Source organism: Nerophis ophidion, linkage group LG05, assembly GCF_033978795.1.
Source record: "Nerophis ophidion isolate RoL-2023_Sa linkage group LG05, RoL_Noph_v1.0, whole genome shotgun sequence".
Taxonomy (NCBI): Eukaryota; Metazoa; Chordata; class Actinopteri; order Syngnathiformes; family Syngnathidae; genus Nerophis; species Nerophis ophidion.
In genome coordinates this window covers 1,682,170-1,707,996 of record NC_084615.1, presented here as the reverse complement: position 1 = coordinate 1,707,996, position 25,827 = coordinate 1,682,170, and the positions used below count along the sequence as shown (strand labels likewise).

The following is a 25,827-nucleotide window of genomic DNA, read 5'->3' as shown; positions in this document are numbered from 1 at the left end:
TTTTTACAATATTATCTGAAAGTTTGTTGTCCTTTTTAGAAGGCATGTTACTGTTGCCTTGTCTTGGGGGGCCGAGCACCAATTAAATAGATTATAGATTCATTTCAGGGGGAGATGTTATTTGAGTTAGGAGCCCAGTAACAGAACCAATTAAGCTCGTAAGTTGAAATACTACTGTAGTGTACATCATTTTACTACAAGGCATGTACACATTTTATTAGCTTAGCCATATTGCAAGGAAAAAAGTTACATTTTCAGCATGCTTTGAATGGGAAAATATTTGGTGGACAAATCCAACAATTAAAAGCTTACAGTTTATGTCGCACATTTGACATACAGTAATCGTGCATTAGTTCATGTTCAGTGAACATTTGGGGGAAAATGTAACATTTTCAGGGTTTCAACATAACTTTATTTTAGGCTAAAATAAAGTGTGTCTGGAACGCATTCACAAAGCTTCACTTTTTCACATTTTGACATGTTCCAGCCTTATTCCAAAATGGAATTATTTTTAATTGTCTCCTCGAAATTCTACAGACAATTCTCCATAATGACTGTGGAAATATATATTTGTTATATTTTGCAAATGTATTAAAAATAAAAAAATAAATCACATTTACATAAGTATTCACAACTTTTGCTCAATACTTTGTTGATGCACCTTTGGCAGCAATTACAGCCTCAAGTATTTTTTAAAACGACGCCATAAGTTTTGCACACATACAGTGGGGCAAAAAAGTATTTAGTCAGCCAGCGATTGTGCAAGTTCTCCCACTTCAAATGATGACAGAGGTCTGTCATTTTCATCATAGGTACACTTCAACTGGGAGAGACAGAATGGGAAAAAATAATCCAGGAATTCACATTGTAGGAATTTTAAAGAATTTATTTGTAAATGATGGTGGAAAATAAGTATTTGGTCAACCATTCAAAACTCTCATTGATGGAAGGAGGTTTTGGCTCCAAATCTCACGATACATGGCCCCATTCATTCTTTCCTTAACACGGATCCATCGTCCTGTCCCCTTAGCAGAAAAACAGCCCCAAAGCATTATGTTTCCACCCCCATGCTTTACAGTAGGTATGGTGTTCTTGGGATGCAACTCAGTATTCTTCTTCCTCCAAACACCACAAGTTGAGTTTATACCAAAATGGATACATGGATGATACAGCAGAGGATTGGGAGAATGTCATGTGGTCAGATGAAACCAAAATAGAACTTTTTGGTATAAACTCAACTGGTCGTGTTTGGAGGAAGAAGAATACTGAGTTGCATCCCAAGAACACCATACCTACTGTGAAGCATGGGGGTGGAAACATCATACTTTGGGGCTGTTTTTCTGCTAAGGGGACAGGACGATTGATCCGTGTTAAGGAAAGAATGAATGGGGCCATGTATCGTGAGATTTTGAGCCAAAACCTTCTTTGAATGGTTCACCAAATACTTATTTTCCACCATAATTTACAAATAAATTATCATAAATTCCTGGATTTTTTCCCCACATTCTGTCTCTCCCAGTTGAAGTGTACCTATGATGAAAATGACAGACCTCTGTCATCATTTGAAGTGGGAGAACTTGCACAATCGCTGGCTGACTAAATACTGTATCGCTGGGCAGTTCCGCCCATTCCTCTTTGCACCACCTGTAAAGCTCCATCAGGTTGGATGCAAAGATTGGTTTTCATGCAGGATGTTTCTGTACATTGCTACATTTGTCTTATTCTAGACAGGGAGGTGACCAAGAAATTGATAGTCACTCTGTCAGAGCTAAAGCATTCTTCTGTGGAGAGAGAAGAACCTTCCAGAAGGACAACCACCAATCAGGTCTGTATGGTATAGTGACCAGACGGAAGCAATTTCTTAGAAAAAAGTTTGCCAACATGCACCTGAAAGACTCTCAGACCACTAGAAACCAGATTCTCCGGTCTTTGGCATGTTTGAAGGTAATCACCAGGCCTACAGGGAAGCATGGTGGTGGCAGCATCATGCTATGGGGATGGTTTTCAGCGTCCGGAACTGAGAGACCAGCCAGAATAGAGGGAAAGATGAATGCAGCAATGTACCGTGACATCCTGGAAGGAAAACACACTTCCCATCCAACCCGAGGGAGCTTGCCCAAAGGTAGGTCTGCCAAACTTGAGACATCGTATTCTAAAAGACTTGAGGCTGTAATTTCTGCCAAAGGGGCTTGAAAAAAGTATTGAGTGTAGGGTCTGAATTAGAGATGTCCGAAAATATCGGTTTAAAAAAAAAAACGCAGCTGTACAGAGTGGTACACGGACATAGGAGAAGTACAGAGCGCCAATAAACCTTAAAGGCACTGCTTTTGCCTGCCGGCCCAGTCACTTAATATCTACGGCTTTTCACACACACAAGTGAATGCAACGCATACTTGGTCAACAGCCATACAGGTCACACTGAGGGTGGCCGTACAAACAACTTTAACACTGTTACAAATATGCACCACACTGTGAACCCACACCAAACAAGAATGACACATTTCGGGGGAACATCCGCACCGTAACACAAGAAAACAAATACCCAGAATCCCTTGCAGCACTAACTCTTCGCACACCTTAACCTCTTAATGCTCTCTCAGGAAGAGCATGTCCCAAATTCCAAGCTGCTGTTTTGAGGCACATTATAAAATAATGTACTTTGTGTCTTCAATAACAAATATGGCAGTGCCATGTTGGCATTTTTTTCCAATAACTTGAGTTAATTTATTTTGTAAAACCTTGTTACATTGTTTAATGCATCACAACAAAATGAGGCATAATAATGTGTTCATTCCATGATTGTATGTGTCCGTATCGGTTGATATCGGAATCTGTAATTAAGAGTTGGACAATATCAGATATCGGCAAAAGAGCCATTATCGGACATCTGTAGTATGAATACATGAGTACATGTGATTTTTTTCTTTTGCTTTGTTTTTAATCATTTAGAAAATGATGGGGTATTTAATAGAACAAAAATGGATGTATATTATTCGAAAAGAAGACACAGATGCACGGTATGACAAACCGAGAAAAAAGGTCTACACAAAACCACTTTGAACTTGTTTTTCGTACTCGTGTGGGTTCAACTTTGTCACGTTTCAGCAGAGTTCTTGGACGACATCAAACCTGAGACCTCGCTGTCGATCCGGAAGGTGGAGACTCACCTTTGCCATCGTTGGTATTTCATTGTTTCCACATTAGAAAAAAGGTGATATAACGAGTCCAAATCAGGATGGATAAAGTGCACACCAAGAAAGGAAGTCTTTTCCAATGAGTTATTGAATGTTGGGATTCAATGTGTGGCCGCTGTTATCGCAGAGCAGAATGTGTCGTGGATCTTTTTTTAATCATTGAAAGTAATAAAAAAGTAGCGTTCCAAGTAAAATGTCAGCCTGAGAATGATGAGACGGACGAAAGTCCACTTTGATTTGATTCTGCCTTAAAGAGAATCCAGCTCGCTGATGTCCAGGCCGTCATGAGCTGATGTTCATGGCGTCCTTCTAATCGACCCAGGAAGAGATTATGAGACACTTCATTAGCGCGACCGCCCCTAAAAGGTTACTGGGTAATTATTCACTCTGATCTGCTCAGGTTTTATTCTTTTTTTTTTTTGTTTGTTTGATGTGCTCAAGGACATAACACGAGGCTGTTAGCGAGCTTGTCAGGGTGGCGCTCGCTTTCCCGTTATGTTGGAGGAGCTGTTATTTCTGATCGTCTGCATTTGCAGGTAATGAGGGGAGCCAGTTCTGTTTTGCATGCAGCATTCTGTATTTTGATGTTGTACATTTGTTGGTGGTGTGATAGATGATGAGCCAAGAAGACGCCAACGAGGAATCGTCGAACAGGAAGCTTTATTTCTTTCAGCCAGCTTCAGACTGGAACTGCAGTTTCCAGGAGGTAGGGTATGGGCCTGATCACTCCTCTGCCGACTTCTTGGACAACTGTCCTTAAATACCTTTTACACAGAGCCAGTTATTCTTTTTTGTTCTAGCCTGGGGGCCGGTCAGTCAACCTGTTTCCTGTGATCGGTTCGAGTCAGGTGACCTCCAACCCCTATCCTCTACTCCTACTTGTGAGGGCTTTCTACCAGATGTTGCTAATGTCTTTACACTTCCTCCTAAAACCCAAACCTGCATTCCTGTAGGATTCCAAATTTTGGGGGGCAATATCCACCACTCTCTGGAGAGCTTGCGAAGGTCCTGTGCACTTTTGGAGCGACCTAAGGTCATATTTCCTTAGTAAAATAACCTTCCTAAGGGTTCTGTGACCAAATACAAAAACATGCCAGCTAACAATCACATAAGAAAATGGTAAATGGTATTATTCACCACAACGGACAGACCAAAACAAAAAACAAAAAAACTGGAAGATATCCCCAAACTCAGCACTGTTGTCCTGGGTGATGATTTGCTTATTGATTTTGATCCGGAAGGGAGGTAACGACAAACGGTATTAGTGATGACCACGGTAAAACTGCTGACAGTACTACTGTTTCAAACTAAAATGATCCCAAAAATGTGTTTGATAACCGCACTTAGATAAACTTAGGGATGGATAACAGCGATAGTTCGCTAACTTAAATGCTGAGCTTGTCAGGGTGGCGCTCGCTTTCCCGTTATGTTGGAGGAGCTGTTATTTCTGATGGTCTGCATTTGCAGGTAATGAGGGGAGCCAGTTCTGTTTTGCATGCAGCATTCTGTATTTTGATGTTGTACATTTGTTGGTGGTGTGATAGATGATGAGCCAAGAAGACGCCAACGAGGAATCGTCGAACAGGAAGCTTTATTTCTTTCAGCCAGCTTCAGACTGGAACCGCAGTTTCCAGGAGGTAGGGTATGGGCCTGATCACTCCTCTGCCGACTTCTTGGAGAACTGTCCTTAAATACCTTTTACACAGAGCCAGTTATTCTTTCTTGTTCTAGTCTGGGGGCCGGTCAGTCAACCTGTTTCCTGTGATCGGTTCGAGTCAGGTGACCTCCAACCCCTATCCTCTACTCCTACTTGTGAGGGCTTTCTACTAGATGTTGCTAATGTCTTTACACTTCCTCCTAAAACCCAAACCTGCATTCCTCTAGAATTCCACATTTTTGGGGGGCAATATCCACCACTCTCTGGAGAGCTTGCGATGGTCCTGTGCACTTTTGAAGCGACCTAAGGTCATATTTCCTTCCAAAGGGTTCTGTGACCAAATACAAAAACATGCCAGCTGACAATCACATAAGAAAATGGTAAATGGTATTATTCACCACAACGGACAGACCAAAAACAAAAACAAAAAAACTGGAAGATATCCGTGAAGATTTGCGTATTGATTTTGATCCTGAAGGGAGGTAATGACAAACGGTATTAGTGATGACCGCGGTAAAACTGCTGAAAGTACTACTGTTTCAAACTAAAATGATCCAAAAAATGTGTTTGATAACCGCACTTAGATAAACTTAGGGATGGATAACGGCGATAGTTCGCTAACTTAAATGCTGAGCTTGTCAGGGTGGAGCTCGCTTTCCCGTTATGTTGGAGGAGCTGTTATTTCTGATGGTCTGCATTTGCAGGTAATGAGGGGAGCCAGTTCTGTTTTGCATGCAGCATTCTGTATTTTGATGTTGTCCATTTGTTGGTGGTGTGATAGATGATGAGCCAAGAAGACGCCAACGAGGAATCGTCGAACAGGAAGCTTTATTTCTTTCAGCCAGCTTCAGACTGGAACTGCAGTTTCCAGGAGGTAGGGTATGGGCCTGATCACTCCTCTGCCGACTTCTTGGACAACTGTCCTTAAATACCTCTTACACAGAGCCAGTTATTCTTTCTTGTTCTAGCCTGGGGGCCGGTCAGTCAACCTGTTTCCTGTGATCGGTTCGAGTCAGGTGACCTCCGACTCCTATCCTCTACTCCTACTTGTGAGGGCTTTCTACCAGATGTTGCTAATGTCTTTACACTTCCTCCTAAAACCCAAACCTGCATTCCTGTAGGATTCCAAATTCTTGGGGGCAATATCCACCACTCTCTGGAGAGCTTGTGATGGTCCTGTGCACTTTTGGAGCAACCTAAGGTCATATTTCCTTAGTAAAATAACCTTCCAAAGGGTTCTGTGACCAAATACAAAAACATGCCAGCTGACAATCACATAAGAAAATGGTAAATGGTATTATTCACCACAACGGACAGACCAAAAACAAAACCAAAAAAACTGGAAGATATCCGTGAAGATTTGCGTATTGATTTTGATCTGGTAGGGAGGTAACGACAAACGGTATTAGTGATAACTGCGGTAAAACTGCTGACAGTACTACTGTTTCAAACTAAAATGATCCAAAAAATGCGTTTGATAACCGCACTTAGATAAACTTAGGGATGGATAACAGCGATAGTTCGCTAACTTAAATGCTGAGCTTGTCAGGGTGGAGCTCGCTTTCCCGTTATGTTGAAGGAGCTGTTATTTCTGATCGTCTGCATTTGCAGGAAATGAAGGGAGCCAGTTCTGTTTTGCATGCAGCATTCTGTATTTTGATGTTGTACATTTGTTGGTGGTGTGATAGATGATGAGCCAAGAAGACGCCAACGAGGAATCGTCGAACAGGAAGCTTTATTTGTTTCAGCCAGCTTCAGACTGGAACTGCAGTTTCCAGGAGGTAGGGTATGGGCCTGATCACTCCTCTGCCGACTTCTTGGACAACTGTCCTTAAATACCTTTTACACAGAGCCAGTTATTCTTTCTTGTTCTAGCCTGGGGGCCGGTCAGTCAACCTGTTTCCTGTGATCGGTTCGAGTCAGGTGACCTCCGACTCCTATCCTCTACTCCTACTTGTGAGGACTTTCTACCAGATGTTGCTAATGTCTTTACACTTCCTCCTAAAACCCAAACCTGCATTCCTGTAGGATTCCAAATTCTTGGGGGCAATATCCACCACTCTCTGGAGAGCTTGTGGTTGACCCAAACGTTAATTGAGTGTTGTTAAAAGAAAAGGTGATGTAACACAGTGGTGAACATGCCCTTTCCCAACTACTTTGGCACGTGTTGCAGCCATGAAATTTTAAGTTAATTATCATTTGCAAAAAAAAAAAATAAGTTTGAGTTTGAACATCAAATATATTGTCTTTGTAGTGCATTTAATTGAATACGGGTTGAAAAGGATTTGCAAATCATTGTATTCCGTTTATATTTACATCTAACACAATTCCCCAACTCATATGGAAACGGGGTTTGTATATATATATATATATATGTATGTATATATGTAATTATATATGTCTATGTATGGATATATGTGTGTATGTATGTCCATCCATCCATCCATTTTCTACCGCTTATTCCCTTTCGGGGTCGCGGGGGGCGCTGGCACCTATCTCAGCTACAGTCGGGCGGAAGGCGTATGTATATATATATACATATATATATATATATATATGTATGTATATGTAAGTAGATATATATGTATTTACAGTATGTATGAATGTACACAGTATATATGTATGTATGTATATATATGTGTGAAAGTATATATAAATATATATATATGTGTATTTATTTGTATGTGTGTATTATTAGTTTGAAAATGTTAGTGTTTTGTCATTACATTTTGATTTGTTTACCCTTTTTATCCTAATGTTTTTATTGTTGTTTTTTTTTTTTTTTTAGATATGTTATTTTGAAATACACAACCTTTCAAATTTTAGCAGGTACATTTGCGCAAAGTATCGGATCGGTTTTGCCGATACCAGTCTGACTTTTACTTATCGGACAGTAAATCAGCGGTATCGCACATCACCAGTATCCATCCCCTCCGCCACGCACCTGTTGCGCAGGTGATCTTGCGCTGCCCACCCCAACTTGGGCAGCAGCTACGCCGCGGCCAAAGACGCCACGGCCGTGATAAATATGCATCAGTGCCTCACAGAAGAGTTATTTCCACCGTTTGTGTGTGGGAGTGTAAATTTATGTGCGTAATCCGCACACATGGTATCTGTGCTCGTGGTCAGGATGAGAATGAATATTCACAATACATAGGAATATAATGATGGGGGGTGCAGGGGGGGGGGGGGGTGCTGCAGCAGATGATGCAACCTCTCCAGCAGCAGAAGCAGGATGAAGCATTTAGAATTTCAATCTGTGTTATCACAGCCACGCTTTTATTGCCTTTGTGGGGGAATAACAACCACCACAAGTGGACTATCCATCACACCTTTCACCTGTGGGTACAAATATTACTTTCTGATCAGGGTTTGATGCCGGGCCTTTTCCAGTACTGGTTGATCACATGTATCAATCGTATATGTTGCTATTTATTCACGTGCTGCTGACAGTTTATCAATGACAACACAATATTGGCAGGAATTCTTCATTTTCTTTTATTGTAAACAAAGCCAGTGGTCCACAACCACTAAACCTGGGGTCTTCAACGTTGGACCCCTTACTTGTATGTCTTGTCGGAAAATTGTGTTTTATTATAAACTGGTCGTAATGCTACCTTGCTATTGTGCAGTACTACCATATACAAAGAATAGCAATAGTGCTGGCAAAAAGCATGCTAATCGATAACATGAATCGATTAACGTGGACCCCGACTTAAACAAGTTGAAAAACTTATTGGGGTGTTACCATTTAGTGGTCAGTTGTACGGAATATGTACTGTACTGTGCAATCTACTAATAAAAGTTTCAATCAATCAATCAAAAGGCAACTGGCATGCTAACCGCTAGCTGACAACCAGGCTGCTAAACACTAGCTCACAACTAGTCCTCAAAATGCTAGCTGGCAACTGGTGGATTCATTGCTAGCTGGCATCTAGAGCACTAATTGTAAGCTGCCAAATAACACGCTAATAACCAGCTAGCAACTGTACCGCTAGTTGGCAACTAAAGCGCAAATTGTTAGCTAGCAACTTAAGCACAAATAGTCCACAAAATGATTGCTGGCATCTAGAGGACTAATGGTTAGCTGGCAACTAACATCCTAATAACCAGTTAGCAACTATACCGCTAACTGACAACTCGAGTGCAAATCGCTAGTTGGCAACTAGAGTGCAAATGGTTAGCTGGCAACTAAAGCACTAATCAATAGTTGGTAACTATTCATTAATCACGGACCTTTGATCCCTCAGGCGGTACTGCATCAAAAACCGACATCAGTGTGTAAAAGATATCACCACATGGGCTCAGGAACACTTCTTAAAACCACTGTCAGTAACTACAGTTGGTCGCTACATCTGTAAGTGCAAGTTAAAACTCTACTATGCAAAGCAAAACCCATTTATCAACAACGCCAAGACTACAGCACTGATCGCTAGCTATTAACTACAGCGCACACTGCTAACTGGCAACTAACACACTAATAACCAGCTAGCAACTATAACGCTAACTGACAACTAGAGTCCAAATTGGGGGGGGGCGTGGTTAAAAGGGGAGGAGTATAATTCACCAACTCGAGTATTTCATATATATTTCATATAAATATATAATATATATACATGTATGTATGAAATGCTTGACTCTCAGTGAATTCTAGCTTTATATATTTATTTTATTTTGTATATAAATTAAAGAAATACTTGAATTTCCAACGGCACCTATCAAATACACAGTAATAAAAACACAGTTGTTCTACTAACTGTACTGTGCTTGCTGGTTACTAAAAAAAAAAAAAAAACGACACTTACCTTAGACAATTTGAGTAACCTTTGTTTTGCCATTTGCGTATTTGCGAGCGATCTCCAAATCCGTGAACATGTATCACGGATTTTTTGTAGACATCCGCAAATGAGAACGGGATGTTGCTTCCAGGTATCTGCATAGCCATTTTTGTCTCAGCATAAGATACACCATCGGGTCTACCGTCTTCATTCTGCGAGGTGACCCATAATACTGGGTTGTGAACGATGCTGCGCTGTGGACGCTTTGTGCTTCGCTGACCGTTCATAGCTGAGTATATCCGTTTGTCCGCCGTGTTCAAAGGAGAAGTCTGTTCTACATAATTTACAGGCAACATACCCCTTCCCCTTCGAACTCTCCTGGATAAACTGAAATTCTTGTTTCCAATCGTTCTGGAACTTGCAAGCGTATTCTTCGTTTTGCTCGTCGACAGTGTAATATATTGAGTTGGAGTTAATTACCAGGCGACGTGATGAAGTTAAGTCTCTTTACTGGGGGCTTCAGAACAGACTCCCTAATGCATGTTCCTTGACTGCACTTAAATGTAGAATATTTTTACATTCTATTCTAATTCATGTACAGTCGATGGCAGTATTGTCCTGTTTAAGAGGGTCACAACATTGCTGAGTCAGGTTGTCATGGAGCTGGAGGGGGCGTGGCCTCCAGCTCCGCCTGAATTTCGGGAGATTTTTGAGAGAAAATTGGTCCCGGGAGGTTTTTGGGAGAGGCGCTGAACTTCGGCAGTCTCCCGGAAAATCCCGGAGGGTTGGCAAGTATGGGAATCAGACAGCGGATCCTGAGCTGGCCCGTGTCAGACCCGCGTTCGCGGCAAACTAAACTGGTATTATGCACCACCCCTCCGCCTACGCAAATCCTGAGCTGACCAATGTCTGATCCGCAGACGTGCCTAGGGGCGAGAACTAGCTAGGTCGAGCTACGCGCATGAGCCAAGATCGTTCATTTCTGGACTTTTCTTTGCTGAAACACGACCTAAGTATAGATTTGTTGCTACATTCACATTAATGATCGGCCTTTGTGTTTCTATCATCACTTATGTATGATTGTAATGACCTTGTTTGATAGGACTAGCAGTAAAACATTATATTCTGTCAAAAAAAAAGGCTATTTCATTTCAAATGGAATAGCAATTTGGGCAGAATATGTTATGGTAGTTAAGTAAAGTTTCTTTTCTGTGTATTTTTCTTGATGCGATGCTCGGAGCTGGTAAATCACGTTTTTTATGTCTCAATCCTTTTATTTTTTTATAAACTTTTTGGTTGTCACTCTTAAAGGCCTACTGAAATGAGATGTTCTTATTTAAACGGGGATAGCAGCTCCATTCTATGTGTCATACTTCATCATTTCGCAATATTGCCATATTTTTGCTGAAAGGATTTAGTAGAGAACATCCACGATAAAGTTTGCAACTTTTGGTCGCTAATAAAAAAGCCTTGCCTGTACCGGAAGTAGCAGACGGGTCACGGGTTGTGGAGCTCCTCACATCTGAACATTGTTTATAATCATAGCCACCAGCAGCAAGAGCGATTCGGACCGAGAAAGCGACAATTTCCCCATTAATTTGAGCGAGGATGAAAGATTTGTGGAGTAGGAAAGTTAGAGTGAAGCACAAAAAAAAAAAGGAAAGGTGGCGGCAGTGGTAGCGTTTCAGATGTAATTAGACACATTTACTTGGATAATTCTGGAAGATCCCTTATCTGCTTATTGTTTTAATAATGTTTTAGTGAGATTATAAAGTCATACCTGAAAGTTGGATGGCTGCAGTGAACGCCAGTGTCTCTGAAAGAAGCCGAGGAGCCAAGATCACAGCTGCCTTTTTGAGCTGCAGGAGGAGGTCGTAGAATCCACTGAAGTCTCCGGTAGGAGCCGACTGGATATCACAATTTTCCCATCCAAAAACTTGCTGGTTGACGTAGAGAAGCATGTTCGCTTGACCGCTCTGTGTTAAAGCTTCACAACAAAGAAACATCGGCAGCTGCAATCCACCGCTTTCCACCAACAGCATTCTTCTTTGACGTCTCCATTATTAATTGAACAAACTGCAAAAGATTCAGCAACACAGATGTCCAAATTACTGTGTAATTATGTAATGAAAAGCGACAACTTTTAGCGTTGTTTGGTGCTGGGCTAATATGTCCGCTACAACCCGAGACGTCACAAACACACGTCATCATTCCGCGACGTTTTCAACAAGAAACTCTGCGGGAATTTTAAATTGTAATTTAGTAAACTAAAGCGGGCGTATTGTCATGTGTTGCAATGTTAATATTTCATCATTGATATATAAACTATCAGACTGTGTGGTGGCTAGTAGTGGCTTTCAGTAGGACTTTAAAGTATTCTGTAAGAATGCACACTGTCTTGTGACTTGTTGATAAGCATGCGGGTTCAATTCCCGGATTATGGTTGTTAAATTGTTGTAAAAAACAGACTTTTTTGCTAAATGCTGCCGCTAGCATTACGCTAATTAGCGTAATGCTAGCGGCAGCATTTAATCCACGTGGATTATTTTAGTTTGTTTAAATGTAGCGGCAGCATTTAGCATAAAAATCCGTTTTTTACAACAATTTAACAACCATAATCTGAATTCCTGTGTGGAAGTGTGGCCGGGGAACACATAGAAGAGTAACATAAAGACCTTGTATCAACTACGGAAAAGAGCTATAAGGATTATTCATGAAGTAGATTACTTAGAACACAGCAACATATTATTTATTGATTCTGGTCTATTGAAACTTCAGGAGCTAGTAAAGCTACAGACATTGTGTCATGTTTAAGGCTAAAAGTAAAACATTACCAGCAAATTTACAAAAAAATGTTTGTCATCACTTCTGAGAGTACAGAGCATAGAAGAAAATAGAGTAGAAAGTACTTTATAGATCCCTGGGGGAAATTCAGCACCACAGTTCGCTCACAATACACAATAATAATAAATAATAATATATAACATATATATAATATATGAATAGTATGAATATATTCTACATTTAAGTGCAGTCAAGGAACATATGCATTATACAGTCTGATGTCTTTCGGTATGAAGGACCTCCTGTGTGGTTCCGTGTTACATTTTGGGAGTCGAGCCTTCCACTGATTGTGCTCATTCTCTCAGCAAGGTCCGAGCGTAGCGGGTGGGAGGTGTTGTCCATAATTGCTAGGAGTTTTGCTAGACTTCTCCTCTCTGACACCACCGCCAGAGAGTCCAGCTCCACTCCCACCACATTGCTGGCCTTCTCTACCAACTTGTCCAGTCTGTATGTGTCCCTCGCTCTCAGTCCGCTGCCCCAGCAGGCTACGGCGTACAAGAAGCTGCCCGCCACCACCGACTCGTAGAACATCTTCAACATCTTTGTACAGACCTTGAAGGACCTTGAAGGATCCTAGCCTCCTGAGGCTGTCCCTTCTTGTCGAGGACCTCAGTGTGTTTTGACCCATTCAGCTTGTTGTCCATGTGTACTCCCAGGTATTTACAATCCTCTACCATGTCCACATCCACCCCCCTGATGGAAACAGGGGTCGCTGAAGTACTCCTCCTCCTTCCCAGGTCCACAACCAGCTCCTTGGTCTTGGTCACATTAAGCTGGAGGTGGTTCTTTCCACACCATGTGACCGAGTCCTCCCCTGTATTCCCCGTCATCACCATCCTCAATACACCCCACTATCACAGAGTCATTAGAAAACTTCTGAAGGTGGCAGGACTCTGATTGATAGTGGAAATGGGTGGTGTAGATGGTGAAGAGGAAGGGGGAGAGGACTGTACCCTGCGGGGCCCCGGTGTTGCTGACCAGCCTGTCAGACGCAGTCCAACGTACTGTGGTCTGTCAGTCAGGTCATCTACAACCCAGGACACCAAGGGGGCCTCCACCTGCATCTTCTCCAACTTCACACCCAGTAGCCCAGGCGGTATAGTATGGAAAGCAGTGGAGAAGTCAAAAAACATGACCCTCACACTGCTCACAGGCTAGTCCAGGTGGGCGTGGGCTCGGTTCAGCAGGTAGATGACTGCGTCCTCCACTCCCAGTCAGGGCTGGTAGGCGAATTGGAGTGGTTCCAGGTGGGGCTTGACTGTAGGAAGGTCATTTCAAACAGCAATATTCAAGGACAACCTGTAAAACTCCCTTTTTAGACCAGTTGATCTGCCGTTTCTTTTCTTTTTCTCCTATGTCCCACTCTCCCTTGTGGAGGGGGTCCGGTCCGATCCGGTGGCCATGTACTGCTCGCCTGTGTATCGGCTGCGCTGCTGATCCGCCTCCGCTTGGGATGGTTTCCTGCTGGCTCCGCTGTGAACGGGACTCTCGCTGCTGTGTTGGACCCGCTTTGGACTGGACTCTCGCGACTGTGTTGGATCCATTGTGGATTGAACTTTCACAGTATCATGTTAGACCCGCTCGACATCCATTGCTTTCCTCCTCTCCAAGGTTCTCATAGTCATCATTGTCACCGACGTCCCACTGGGTGTGAGTTTTCCTTGCCCTTATGTGGGCCTACCGAGGATGTCGTGGTGGTTTGTGCAGCCCTTTGAGACACTAGTGATTTAGGGCTATATAAGTAAACATTGATTGATTGACTGATAAAACAAATGTGTACATCAGTGGGGGTAAAATTGTGGAATTCTCTTTACAATGAGATAAAAGATTGTAGAAATATATTCCAAATGAAAAAAAAATATATAAAGACAGAACAATAAGATCATATGGACAGCCTCAAGTGTTTACATTTTGCTTTATATTTATTATTTCACTTTTTTTTGTCTGGTTTTGTATTTCTTTTGTATCATTCCGTGAGGTGTATATTATTATTATTATTTCCTCTGTTTGGTTTATACTTTATGAAGTTGGGCACTTGTTGTGTTTCTATTGTGTTTTTTGATTGTTTCATTACATTTGGATGTATTTGTTGGTTTAAATCAGTGGTTCTCAACCTTTTTTCAGTGATGTACCCCCTGTGAACATTTTTTTTTTTAATTCAAGTACCCCCTAATCAGAGCAAAGCATTTTTGGTTGGAAAAAAGAGATGAAGAAGTAAAATACAGCACTATGTCATCAGTTTCTGATTTATTAAATTGTATAACAGTGTAAAATATTGCTCATTTGTAGTGGTCTTTCTTGAACTATTTGGAAAAAAGATATAAAAGTAACTAAAAACTTGTTGAAAAATAAACAAGTGATTCAATTATAAATAAAGATTTCTCCACATAGAAGTAATCATCAACTTAAAGAGCCCTCTTTGGTGATTGTAATAGAGATCCATCTGGATTCATCAACTTACTTATAAACATTTCTTCACAAAAAAAGAAATCTTTAACATCAATATTTATGGAACATGTCCACAAAAATCTAGCTGTCAACACTGAATATTGCATTGTTGCATTTCTTTTCACACTTTATGAACTTACATTCATATTTTGTTGAAGTATTATTTAATAAATATATTCATAAAATATTTTTGAATTGTTGCTATTTTTAGAATATTTAAAAAAAATCTCACCTACCCCTCGACATACCTTCAAGTACCCCCAGGGGTACACGTACCCCCATTTGAGAACCACTGCTTTAAATGATATCCATGACATAAGACTATGTATTATGTCAAAGGGGGCAGGAAACTATAAGATTTTTCTTCATCCTGCTCCTTCTCAGGCATTGTTGTGTGAATTTAAAATTGCATAATTGAGTTATAATTGCCTATCGATCAAAGATGCACATTAATGAAGGAGATAAATACAAATGAAATGAAAGTTATTCCAGTGTTTCCTGGTCTTGTGAGTTTGTGCCGCTGTGGTATTAATATGAGTGTGTATTATTTCTTTCTTTATTCTTTAGGGGAGGAAGATCCTGTTGACTGTTGACTGTGAGACCTGTTGTTTCCATTTCAAAAACAAGGTATGTCTGTTATGAGTTTTTTGGCATACTTAATTGTAGAACAAAATATAATATTAGTTGATGTGAGTGTGAAAAATGAGGGTTTATTGCTGCACATATTAAGGATCCTTTTTCTTAATATAGATTTTTGTTGGGCTTCAGAGGGGTTAGTGCGTCTGCCTCACAATACGAAGGTCCTGCAGTCCTGGGTTCAAATCCAGGCTCAGGATCTTTCTGTGTGGAGTTTGCATGTTCTCCCCGTGAATGCGTGGGTTCCCTCCGGGTACTCCGGCTTCCTCCCACCTCCAAAGACATGCACCTGGGGATAGGTTGATTGGCAACACTAAATGGTCCCTAGTGTGTGAATGTTGTCTGTCTATCTGTGTTGGCCCTGCGATGAGGTGGCGACTTGTCCAGGGTGTACCCCGCCTTCCGCCCGATTGTAGCTGAGATAGGCGCCAGCGCCCCCCGCGACCCCGAAAGGGAATAAGCGGTAGAAAATGGATGGATGGATGGATAGATTTTTGTTATTTGCTGATGTATATATTTTATAAACTGTTTTTTAAGTAGAGACTATTTTATGCTTTATCTTTTATTATTATTATTATTATTTCTACATGTAAGCATAAATAATTGACGCTGGGATGTGGAGAGAGATCTTGTTGACTGTGGACTGTGTGAGACCTGTTGTTTCCATTTCAAAAACAAGGTATGTCTGTTATGAGTTTTTTGGCATACTTAATTGTAGAACAAAATATAATATTAGTTGATGTGAGTGTGAAAAATGAGGGTATATTGCTGCACATATTAAGGATGCTTTTTCTTAATATAGATTTTTGTTATTTGCTGATGTATATATTTTACAAACTGTTTTTTAATTAGAGACTATTTTATGCTTTATCTTGTATTATTATTATTATTATTATTATTTCCACATGTAAGCATAAATAATTGACGCTGGGATGTGGAGAGAGATCTTGTTGACTGTGGACTGTGTGTCAGACGCCCTGTTTTTGTTTCCATTCAAAAAAAAAAGAAAAGGTGAATAAATCCTCCACTTCACCTCCTGTGTGTGCATCACTATAAAAGACAACACAGAACAGTGACTGTTAAATATATAATGTTTAATGTAAAGTGTCTATCTGCAATCTTTATCATTAAAATGAATGAATTAGAAATTAATTATTTTAATCACTGTTTACCTTGGTTCAGACACCTAATGTATTTTGCGCCTGTTCATAATTTCTTATGCTACTGTATGGAACTTGGTCCCATCTTCTATTTTGTGTTCTATTGCAGGGGTAGGGAACCTATGGCTCTAGAGCCAGATGTGGCTCTTTTGATGACTGCATCTGGCTCTCGGATAAATCTGAGCTGACTCTGCTTAACACAATAAGTAATGAATAATTCCACTTGTAATCACAGTGTTAAAAATAATGTTCAAAATATAAAACATTCTCATGCATTTTTAATCCATCCATCCGTTTCCTACCGCACCTGTTCAAGAAGTTGCGTTAAGAAGTTATTTATTTATTATTGGTCAGTGTGGGGCTTGTCCTCCTGGGGGTTCTTCAGACCACCAAGCACCGACATGAGAGCCTGTTTCAGGGTTACAATATTGTTTTATTTTTCAATAAGTCTCTCAGTTGTTTTCCAGCAATTGTCTTTTTCTCTTTTGTTCTCACTCGCGCTCTGGCTCCAGCCCCAACCCCAACCCCGTCTCTCCACCCGGCTGCTACTTATAACAGAGCGACAGATGATTAGATAACAAGGCCCAGGTGGGCCATCTACACACCTGTCGCTGATTTCAAGGCCCATCCTGGCAACACCCCGCTTCGCTGCAGGCCCGCAGGCCACGACCCCTCCACATTTAGCTTCAGAATAACAATGTTATTACAAAGAATAAGAGACCTATTATACTCTGGAAATGTTGGTCTTACTTAAAAATAGTTGTGTTCAGTGTTAAAAAAAATATTATATGGCTCCTAAGTAAATACATTTTAAAATATTTGGCTTCTTGGCTCTTTCAGTCAAAAAGGTTCCCGACCCCTGATCTATTGCCTGGATTTTTGCCTACAATTGCTCATGCTGCGTTCGCGTAAAGGGGAAGATTATCATTATTTCAAAAGGGTTAAAAACAATACAAATCAGTTCCCAGTGGCTTGTTGTATTTTTTTAAGGTTTTTTCAAAATTTTACCGGTCCCCGAAATATCCCTAAAAAATGCTTTAAAGTGCTTGATTTTCGCTATTTGCGATGCCACTATCCATTTCCCTGTGACGTCACACAGTGCTGCCAATGTAAACAAACAATGGGAATACCACAGCAAGATATAGCGACATTAGCTCGGATTCAGACTCGGATTTCAGCGGTTTAAGCGATTTAACAGATTACGCATGTATTGAAACAGATGGTTGGAGTATGAAAGTATTGAAGAAGAAACTGAAGCTATTGAGCGAATAGCTATTGACGCTATTCATAGCCATAGCATGGCCGAATAGCTGCGTTAGTAGCTGCGGTAAAATGTGCAGACCAAACGATCAGGACTTTTGCATCTCGTGACACTGGAGCAACTTAAATCCTTCGATTGGTAAGTGTTTGTTTCGCATTAAATGTGGGTGGAAGGAAACGTAATATAGTTGCAAATGCATCTGCAGGTTATCCATACATCTCTGTGTCATGTCTGTCATCGCCGGTAAAATGTGGAGACACTCTGGCACATTCAATGGGGGTCTGGCGGCAGACACTTTTGCATCTTGGGGCCAGTGGTGCAACTTGAATCCCTCCCTGTTAGTGTTGTTACACCCTCCGACAACACACCGTCGAGGCATGATGTCTCCAAGGTTCCCAAAAATAGTCGAAAAAACGGAAAATAACAGAGCTGAGACCCGGTGTTTGTAATGTGTTGAAAATGAAAATGGCGGCTGTGTTACCTCGGAGACGTCACATTCTGACGTCATCGCAAAAAGAGCGATAAACAGAAAGGCGTTTAATTCGCCAAAATTCACCCATTTAGAGTTCGGAAATCGGTAAAAAAAAGATATGGTCTTTTTTCTGCACCATCAAGGTATATATTGACGCTTGCATAGGTCTGCTGATAATGTTCCCCTTTAATCAAGTAAGATACTTTCTGGTTTGTTAAAATGTTGTGTTGCTTACATATTTTTCTAGCAGCTCTCGGGGCCGAATCAAGAAGTTCACCCACAATTTAACGTTGCCCTTATCTTGTCTAGTTTGTAGCAATGAAACAGACAACACCAACATTTAACAATATATTTATTCAAATATAACATTAGAAACAATGATTAATGATAAACTTTACTGTATTTTCTTGTCTTTTAGCGCAAACATGAATAGAAGGACTGTGCCTGTCTCGTTATCAACCTTAAGACGAAGGACACGTGTCAACTTTCATCAAAAGCTGGCCAAGATATGACGTTTCTGTTGTCCGAACTTGTGGTAGGCAACTTCATGAATTTCTTTTTTAAAAATAACGTCATTGTTGCTTCTCTTTCTGCTTGGAATAACCTATTCTGTCTATTTTTCTGACCAGGTCTCTTGTAAGAGAGACCTGATACATAATAATAATATTCTGTTCAGCTCTACAGCTAATTTGAAACTCGTGTTCATTTTAACATATTCAATTTTAGACAACTACAGAGACGCATCAAAAATAATGCAACAATATGGAAAGAGCTACAACACCTCAGACCTGCAATCTGAGGCAGAGAATGAGGAGCTGCCAGAAAAAAAGGAACAGGAAGCCAGTGTAAGTGTGTTCTGTCTTGTTTTTGTCATGTTTCTACAGTAATAGGAAGGTTATTTCCGGTAGCATTCAAAAATAGACCAAAGATGCTTGTACTATATGTATATTTGGCAATTTTGGTAATGCAATAATCCTAATGATATGCAGCGGTGGGTAGTAACGCGCTACATTTACTCAGTTACATTTACTTGAGTAACTTTTGGGATAAATTGTACTTCTAAGAGTAGTTTTATGCAACATACTTTTACTTTTACTTGAGTATATTTATAGAGAATAAACGCTACTTTTACTCCGCTCCATTCATGTACATTCAGCTCGTTACTTGCTACTTTTTTTTTATCGATCTATTAATGTTTGTTTTGGTTTTTCAAAATAGGATCTACGCATGCCTGCGTTTCACCAATCACATGTAGTCACTGGTGACGTTGGACCAATCAAACAGAGCCAGGCGGTCACGTGACCGTCTCACGTCTAATCCGATTTAAAAAAGTTTAAAAACTTATTGGAGTGTTACCATTTAGTGGTCAACTGTTCGAAATATGTACTGTACTGTGCAATCTACTAATAAAAGTTTCAATCTATCAACCAATCAATCAAAAGTATAAAGGAAAAAAGACACTTTTTATTTCAACCATACTTCCCGTCAAAAGCCTAAAGACTGATCGCACAGTTCCTGTCTTCACAATAAAAGCGCCGCTCCATCGCGCCTGCGCTAACAAAATAAGAGTCTCAGAAAGCCAGAGCAAACAAGCTAGCAAGCTACGGAGTTTGCCGCCAATGTATTTCTTGTAAAGTGTATAAAAACGAATATGGAAGCTGGACAAATAAGATGCCAAAAACCAACAACTTTCATGTGGTTTTAGACAGAAAAGAGGAACTTTTTTTCTCCTCCATTTGAAAACCGGGACGTTATCAGCACTACTGTCAGGTAATACACCAACTTATATTTTTGTCTTCATTAAAGATAGGAATCTATGTGTTAAACATGCATGTATATTCATTAAAACACCTTTAACATGTGAACAAAAACGGCAAAATAAATAAATATAAATCATATACTGTATATATAAAGGTATGTATATATATGATATGTGTGTATGTATATATGAGGTAGATCACCTCGACTTGGTCTTTTATTAAGTAATTGATAAACGTTGAAAAACTTATTCGGGTGTTACCATTTAGTGGTCAATTGTACGGAATATGTACTGTACTGTGCAATCTACTAATACAAGTTTCAATCAATCAATCAATCAATCAATGTGTACTGAGGCTATGGTGCTGTTAAGTTATTGTGGCTCAATTTGCCTTAATTTTTATTTTATTTTAATGTATTATTATTTAATATATAATATTGTTTTAGTTGCTTAAGAGATATTCCTGGCTGTGAATTTGCTCATTGCTATTTTTATGTTTTTGTGCGTTATTTGTTGCCGTAATCATTAAACAAACAGGTTACTCATCAGTTACTCAGTACTTGAGTAGTTTTTTCACAACATACTTTTTAATTTTACTCAAGTAAATATTTGGGTGACTACTTCTTACTTTTACTTGAGTAATAAATCTCTAAAGTAACAGTACTCTTACTTGAGTACAATTTCTGGCTACTCTACCCACCTCTGCTCATCAGTTACACAGTACTTATTTACTTGAGTAGTTTTTTCACAACATACTTTTTACTTTTACTCAAGTGAATATTTGGGTGACTACTCCTTACTTTTACTTGAGTAATACATCTGTAAAATAACAGTACTCTTACTTGAGTACAATTTCTGGCTACTCTACCCACCTCTGATCTTACTTAGATTTCAGTTTTTGCAGTCTATATTGTGTTTTTTTGGCGATTACTGGATTAATTGATCAGACTAATTGCCGGATTAAAAAAATAATGGATAGCGGCGGCCCTGAAATATTCCCTCCTGGCGTCTTGACCATCGTGCTGTGCTGAGCCAACATGTGTTGTTGTTTTCAAAATGGTTGCGTCAACAAAGAAGAAGAGGTGTTGAGGCCGCACTGGAAGTGATGATTCACACGTTAAATGTAAGTAGCGTAGCTCCGCCAGCTAAGAATCATCACATCACAGGAGTCTCCCCGTTTATTCGCCGACTACGAAGCAGCTCTAGGGTCGGCGCCGAGATGACATCATTAGCGTCGCCGCTCTGTGTCAAATTCCCTTTGAGCCGCAGACGGGTTTTAATCGCTGGCGACTTGGCAGGTTGCGGCGTATTTTGACACAACTTCTAGGACGTTTCACAGCGACTGTCAGGCGTGGTGATCGTCAACTTTGCATATTTTTGCATTATTATTCACAAATGTGAAGAAATGTCCTCCCTTTTCTACTGGAGACAATTTGGGGTCCGCCTTCTTTGCCCCAAGAGCTCCTTTGATCACTTATGGTACCTAACTACTGTACTTTATTCATTCATTATTGTAGCAAAGCTGTGTTGATAAATGTTAATCGTTTAATATTAAAATCAGTGAGATTGGCACATTGTGTAAATGGTAAATAAAAACAAAATACAATGTGTAGCAGATCCTTTTCAACATATGTTTAATTGAATAGACCGCAAACACAATATATTTAACATTCGAACTGGAAAACGTTATTTTTTGCAAATATTAGCATATTTAAAATTTGATGTCTGCAACATCTTTCAACAATGCTGGCACAAGTGGCAAAAAAGACTGAAAAAGTTGAGGAATGCTCATCAAACACTTATATGGAGCATCCCACAGGTGAACAGGCTAATTGGGAACAGGTGATTGGCTATGAAACATGCTCAGTCATTCACAAACAAGGATGGGACGAGGGTGACCACTTTGTCAACAAATGCGTGAGCAATTTGTCGAACAGTTTAAGAACATTTCTCAACGAGCTATTGCGAGGAATTTAGGGATTTCACCATCTACAGTCCGTAATATCATCAAAAGGTTCAGAAAATCTGGAGAAATCACTGCACGTAAGCGATGATATTACAGACCTTTGATTGTTTAAAGGATATCACCACATGAGCTCAGGAACACTTAAAAAACACTGTCAGTAACTCACAGATGGTCGCTACATCTCTAAGTGCAAGTTAAAACTCTACTGTGCAAAGTAAAGCCATTTATCAACAACACCCAGAAACGCTACCGGCTTCACTGGGCGCGAGCTCATCTAAAATGGATTAATGCAAAGTGTAAAAGTGTTCTGTGGTCTGACGAGTCCACATTTCAAATTATATTTGGAAACAGTGGACGTGGTGTCCTCCGGAACAAAGAGGAGAAGAACCATCTGGATTGTTCTAGGCGCAAAGTTCCAAAGCCAACATGTGTGATGGTATGGGGGTGTATTAGTGCCCAAGGCATGGGTAACTTACACATCTGTGAAGGCACCATTAATGCTGAAAGGTCCATACAGGTTTTGGAACAACATATGTTGTCATCCAAGCAACGTTATCATGGACGCCCCTGCTCATAAAATAATGTGGCGGACTACATAAAATAATGTGGTGGGCTACATAAAATAATGTTCTATGCTACTTCAAATAATGTGGCAGACTACAGTACATAAAATAATATGACGGGCTACATAAAATAATATGGCGGGCCACTTCAAATAATGTGGGCAGACTACATAAAATAATATGGAGGACTACATAAAATAATATGGTGGTCTACATAAAATGGTGGGTTATACAAAATAATGTTGCAGACCACTTTATATAATGTGGCGTACTACATAAAATAATGTTGCGGGCCAAGTCAAATATTGTGGCGGACTACATAAAAAAAATGTGGTGGTGTCCATAAAATAATGTGGCGGTCTACATAAAATAATGTTGCGGGCCATGTCAAATATTGAGGCGGACTACATAAAATAATGTGGCGGGCCACTTCAAATAATGTTGCAGAGTGCATAAAATAACATGGTGGTCTACATACAATAATGTGGTGGTCTACATAAAATAACATGGCAGGCCAATTTAAATAACTTGGCGTACTACATAAAGTAATGTTGCGGGCCACGTCAAATACTGTGGCGGACTACATAAAATAATGAGGCAGGCCACGTCAAATAATGTTGCGAGCCATTTCAAATAATTGTGGCGGACTACATAAAATAATGTGGCGGACTACATAAAATAACGTGGTGGTCTACATAAAATAATGTGGCGGTCTACATAAAATAACGTGGTGGACTACATAAAATAATGTAGTTGTCTACATAAAATAATGTGGTGGACTACATAAAATAACGTGGTGGACTACATAAAATAATGTAGTGGTCTACATAAAATGATGTGGCGGTCTACATAAAATAATGTGGTGGACTACATAAAATAATGTGGTGGACTACATAAAATAATGTAGTGGTCTACATAAAATAATGTGGTGGACTACATAAAATATTGTGGTGGACTACATAAAATAATGTAGTGGTCTACATAAAATAATGTAGTGGTCTACATAAAATAATGTGGTGGACTACATAAAATAATGTAGTGGTCTACATAAAATAATGTAGTGGTCTACATACAATAATGTGGTGGACTACATAAAATAATGTGGTGGACTACATAAAATAATGTGGTGGACTACATAAAATAATGTAGTGGTCTACATAAAATAATGTAGTGGTTTACATACAATAATGTGGTGGACTACATAAAATAATGTGGTGGACTACATAAAATAATGTGGTGGTCTACATAAAATAATGTAGTGGTCTACATACAATAATGTGGTGGACTACATAAAATAATGTGGTGGACTACATAAAATAATGTGGTGGACTACATAAAATAATGTGGTGGTCTACATAAAATAATGTGGTGGACTACATAAATTAACGTGGTGGACTACATAAAATAATGTGGTGATCTACATAAAATAATAAGGCGGGCCACTTCAAAAATAGCATTTTAGTACTAAAGTACTCAATGAGAGTGGAAATTTGACCCTGGAACAAATGATTTCCTTTATTTTATCTGGTAAAATTAAAATCCACATACAACAGGTTATTTTTTTGGGGTGGAAATTTCACAAATATAGTTTTAGCTATTTTGCAAGGCACGGTCATGTAAATGAGCAAATATTGCTTAAATTCCTATTCCAGTCCACCTGTTGCCGGGCAGACTTCATAAGGCTTAATGAAAATAATGAACTTATGTTACTGAAACTGCGTATATATTTTAAAATCACTTTACACATTCCACAATTGAATCAGTACTCTATATTGACTTTAAAGTATAGAAGGGAACCCTTCATAAAACTAACCTAATGTACAATAATGGCTTTGATTCTGGCAAAAAAAGAAATGACTAAAAGTGTTCTCACTCTCATGTGGCAGCCGTGCTATCATGGTATTTTATATAGTAAGGAACAATTAGGGTGGAACAATGTGTGAAAGTTGTCAGCTGTGTAAAAGAATGTTGGGCCTGTATGGTGACGTGAGAGACAGCTGTGGAGGCGGAACATTAAGACAGCTTGTTAGCCATGTTGTTGCTCACCAATACAGACCATGTGTCATTATTTCCACTCTACCAATCTTTCTTCCGGTCTCCGGGACACTCTGCATATTTACAATAGTTGATAAAAGAGGAGTTTGCATTGACTCTGCAACTGCGGTGCATTGTTGCAGGTACAAGAAAAAACGGAGTCAATGCAGTTTTATTGTTTCAATTACAAATCATTTTTGAAGATGCAATTATTGCTTATTTACTTGAAGACAAGCGACGTCATTTGGTATTTCTTGGATTGTCATTACTGAGTCAGGGGCCGTCAGTTTTGACGGCGGAAAGCAATGATTGGTGCTTAGAACTGTCAATCACAGACACATCTGCTCCATGTGGCGATGTACCATGAATTGATTAACGTGGACCCCGACTTAAAGAAGTTGAAAAACTTATTGGGGTGTTACCATTTAGTGGTCAATTGTACGGAATATGTACTGTACTGTGCAATCTACTAATAAAAGTATCAATCAATTAATCCAAAAAATTGCTACTTTTTTTTTTGTTTTGCCACTGCTCCGAGCGGGGTGCGAATCGTGTGAGAGGCAAGTGTGCTAAAAGTACACATTCAGAAAGTCGACTGTCTTCTGTTAAAGTCGCACAGTGCGCCCGTCCAAAAGGTGATGTGTTCATTGGTCTCCAATTTGAACTTTTTAAGGTCAAGGCAAGTGTTGCCTTAAAGGAGGGCTCATATTTTAGAGGACCAGGTGCAAGTTAGAAGGGAAAACAGAGGCAAACATTATTTTTCTTTCAAGGCAGGGGCCCCAAAGCATGCATGCGTGTATGTGTGTTTGTATACACTGTATATATATATATATATATATATATATATATATATATATATATATATATATATACAGTATTACAGTATATATATATATATATATATATATATATATATATATATACTGTATTACAGTATATATATATATATGTATGTATATCCATCCATCCATTTTCTACTGCTTATTCCCTTTGGGGTCGCGGGGGGCGCTGGTACCTATCCCAGCTCCAATCGGGCAGAAGGCGGGTTACACCCT

General features: G+C 39.7%; 2 protein-coding genes across 2 annotated transcripts in view; both read left to right on the top strand.

Annotated features, from left to right (window-relative positions):
• The window catches only part of abcb7 (ATP-binding cassette, sub-family B (MDR/TAP), member 7), a 72,208-nt gene extending 70,454 nt beyond the window's left edge, over positions 1-1,754 (top strand). The window contains exon 16 of the mRNA XM_061899675.1: positions 1,728-1,754. Coding sequence (XP_061755659.1) covers positions 1,728-1,739 — 12 coding nt within the window. The 3' untranslated portion in view covers positions 1,740-1,754. The remainder of the gene's footprint in view (positions 1-1,727) is intronic.
• On the top strand, positions 1,748-25,274 carry LOC133552477 (uncharacterized). The gene is made up of 14 exons (XM_061899676.1): positions 1,748-1,825; positions 1,945-2,122; positions 3,636-3,730; positions 3,808-3,900; positions 3,995-4,075; positions 4,739-4,831; positions 4,926-5,006; positions 5,633-5,725; positions 5,820-5,867; positions 6,540-6,632; positions 6,727-6,807; positions 15,489-15,548; positions 18,869-18,985; positions 19,177-25,274. Exons 2-13 carry the CDS (start codon positions 1,987-1,989, stop codon positions 18,881-18,883), a joined length of 969 nt encoding a protein of 322 aa, XP_061755660.1. The 5' UTR covers positions 1,748-1,825; positions 1,945-1,986; the 3' UTR covers positions 18,884-18,985; positions 19,177-25,274.
• The last annotated feature ends 553 nt before the right edge of the window (positions 25,275-25,827 follow it).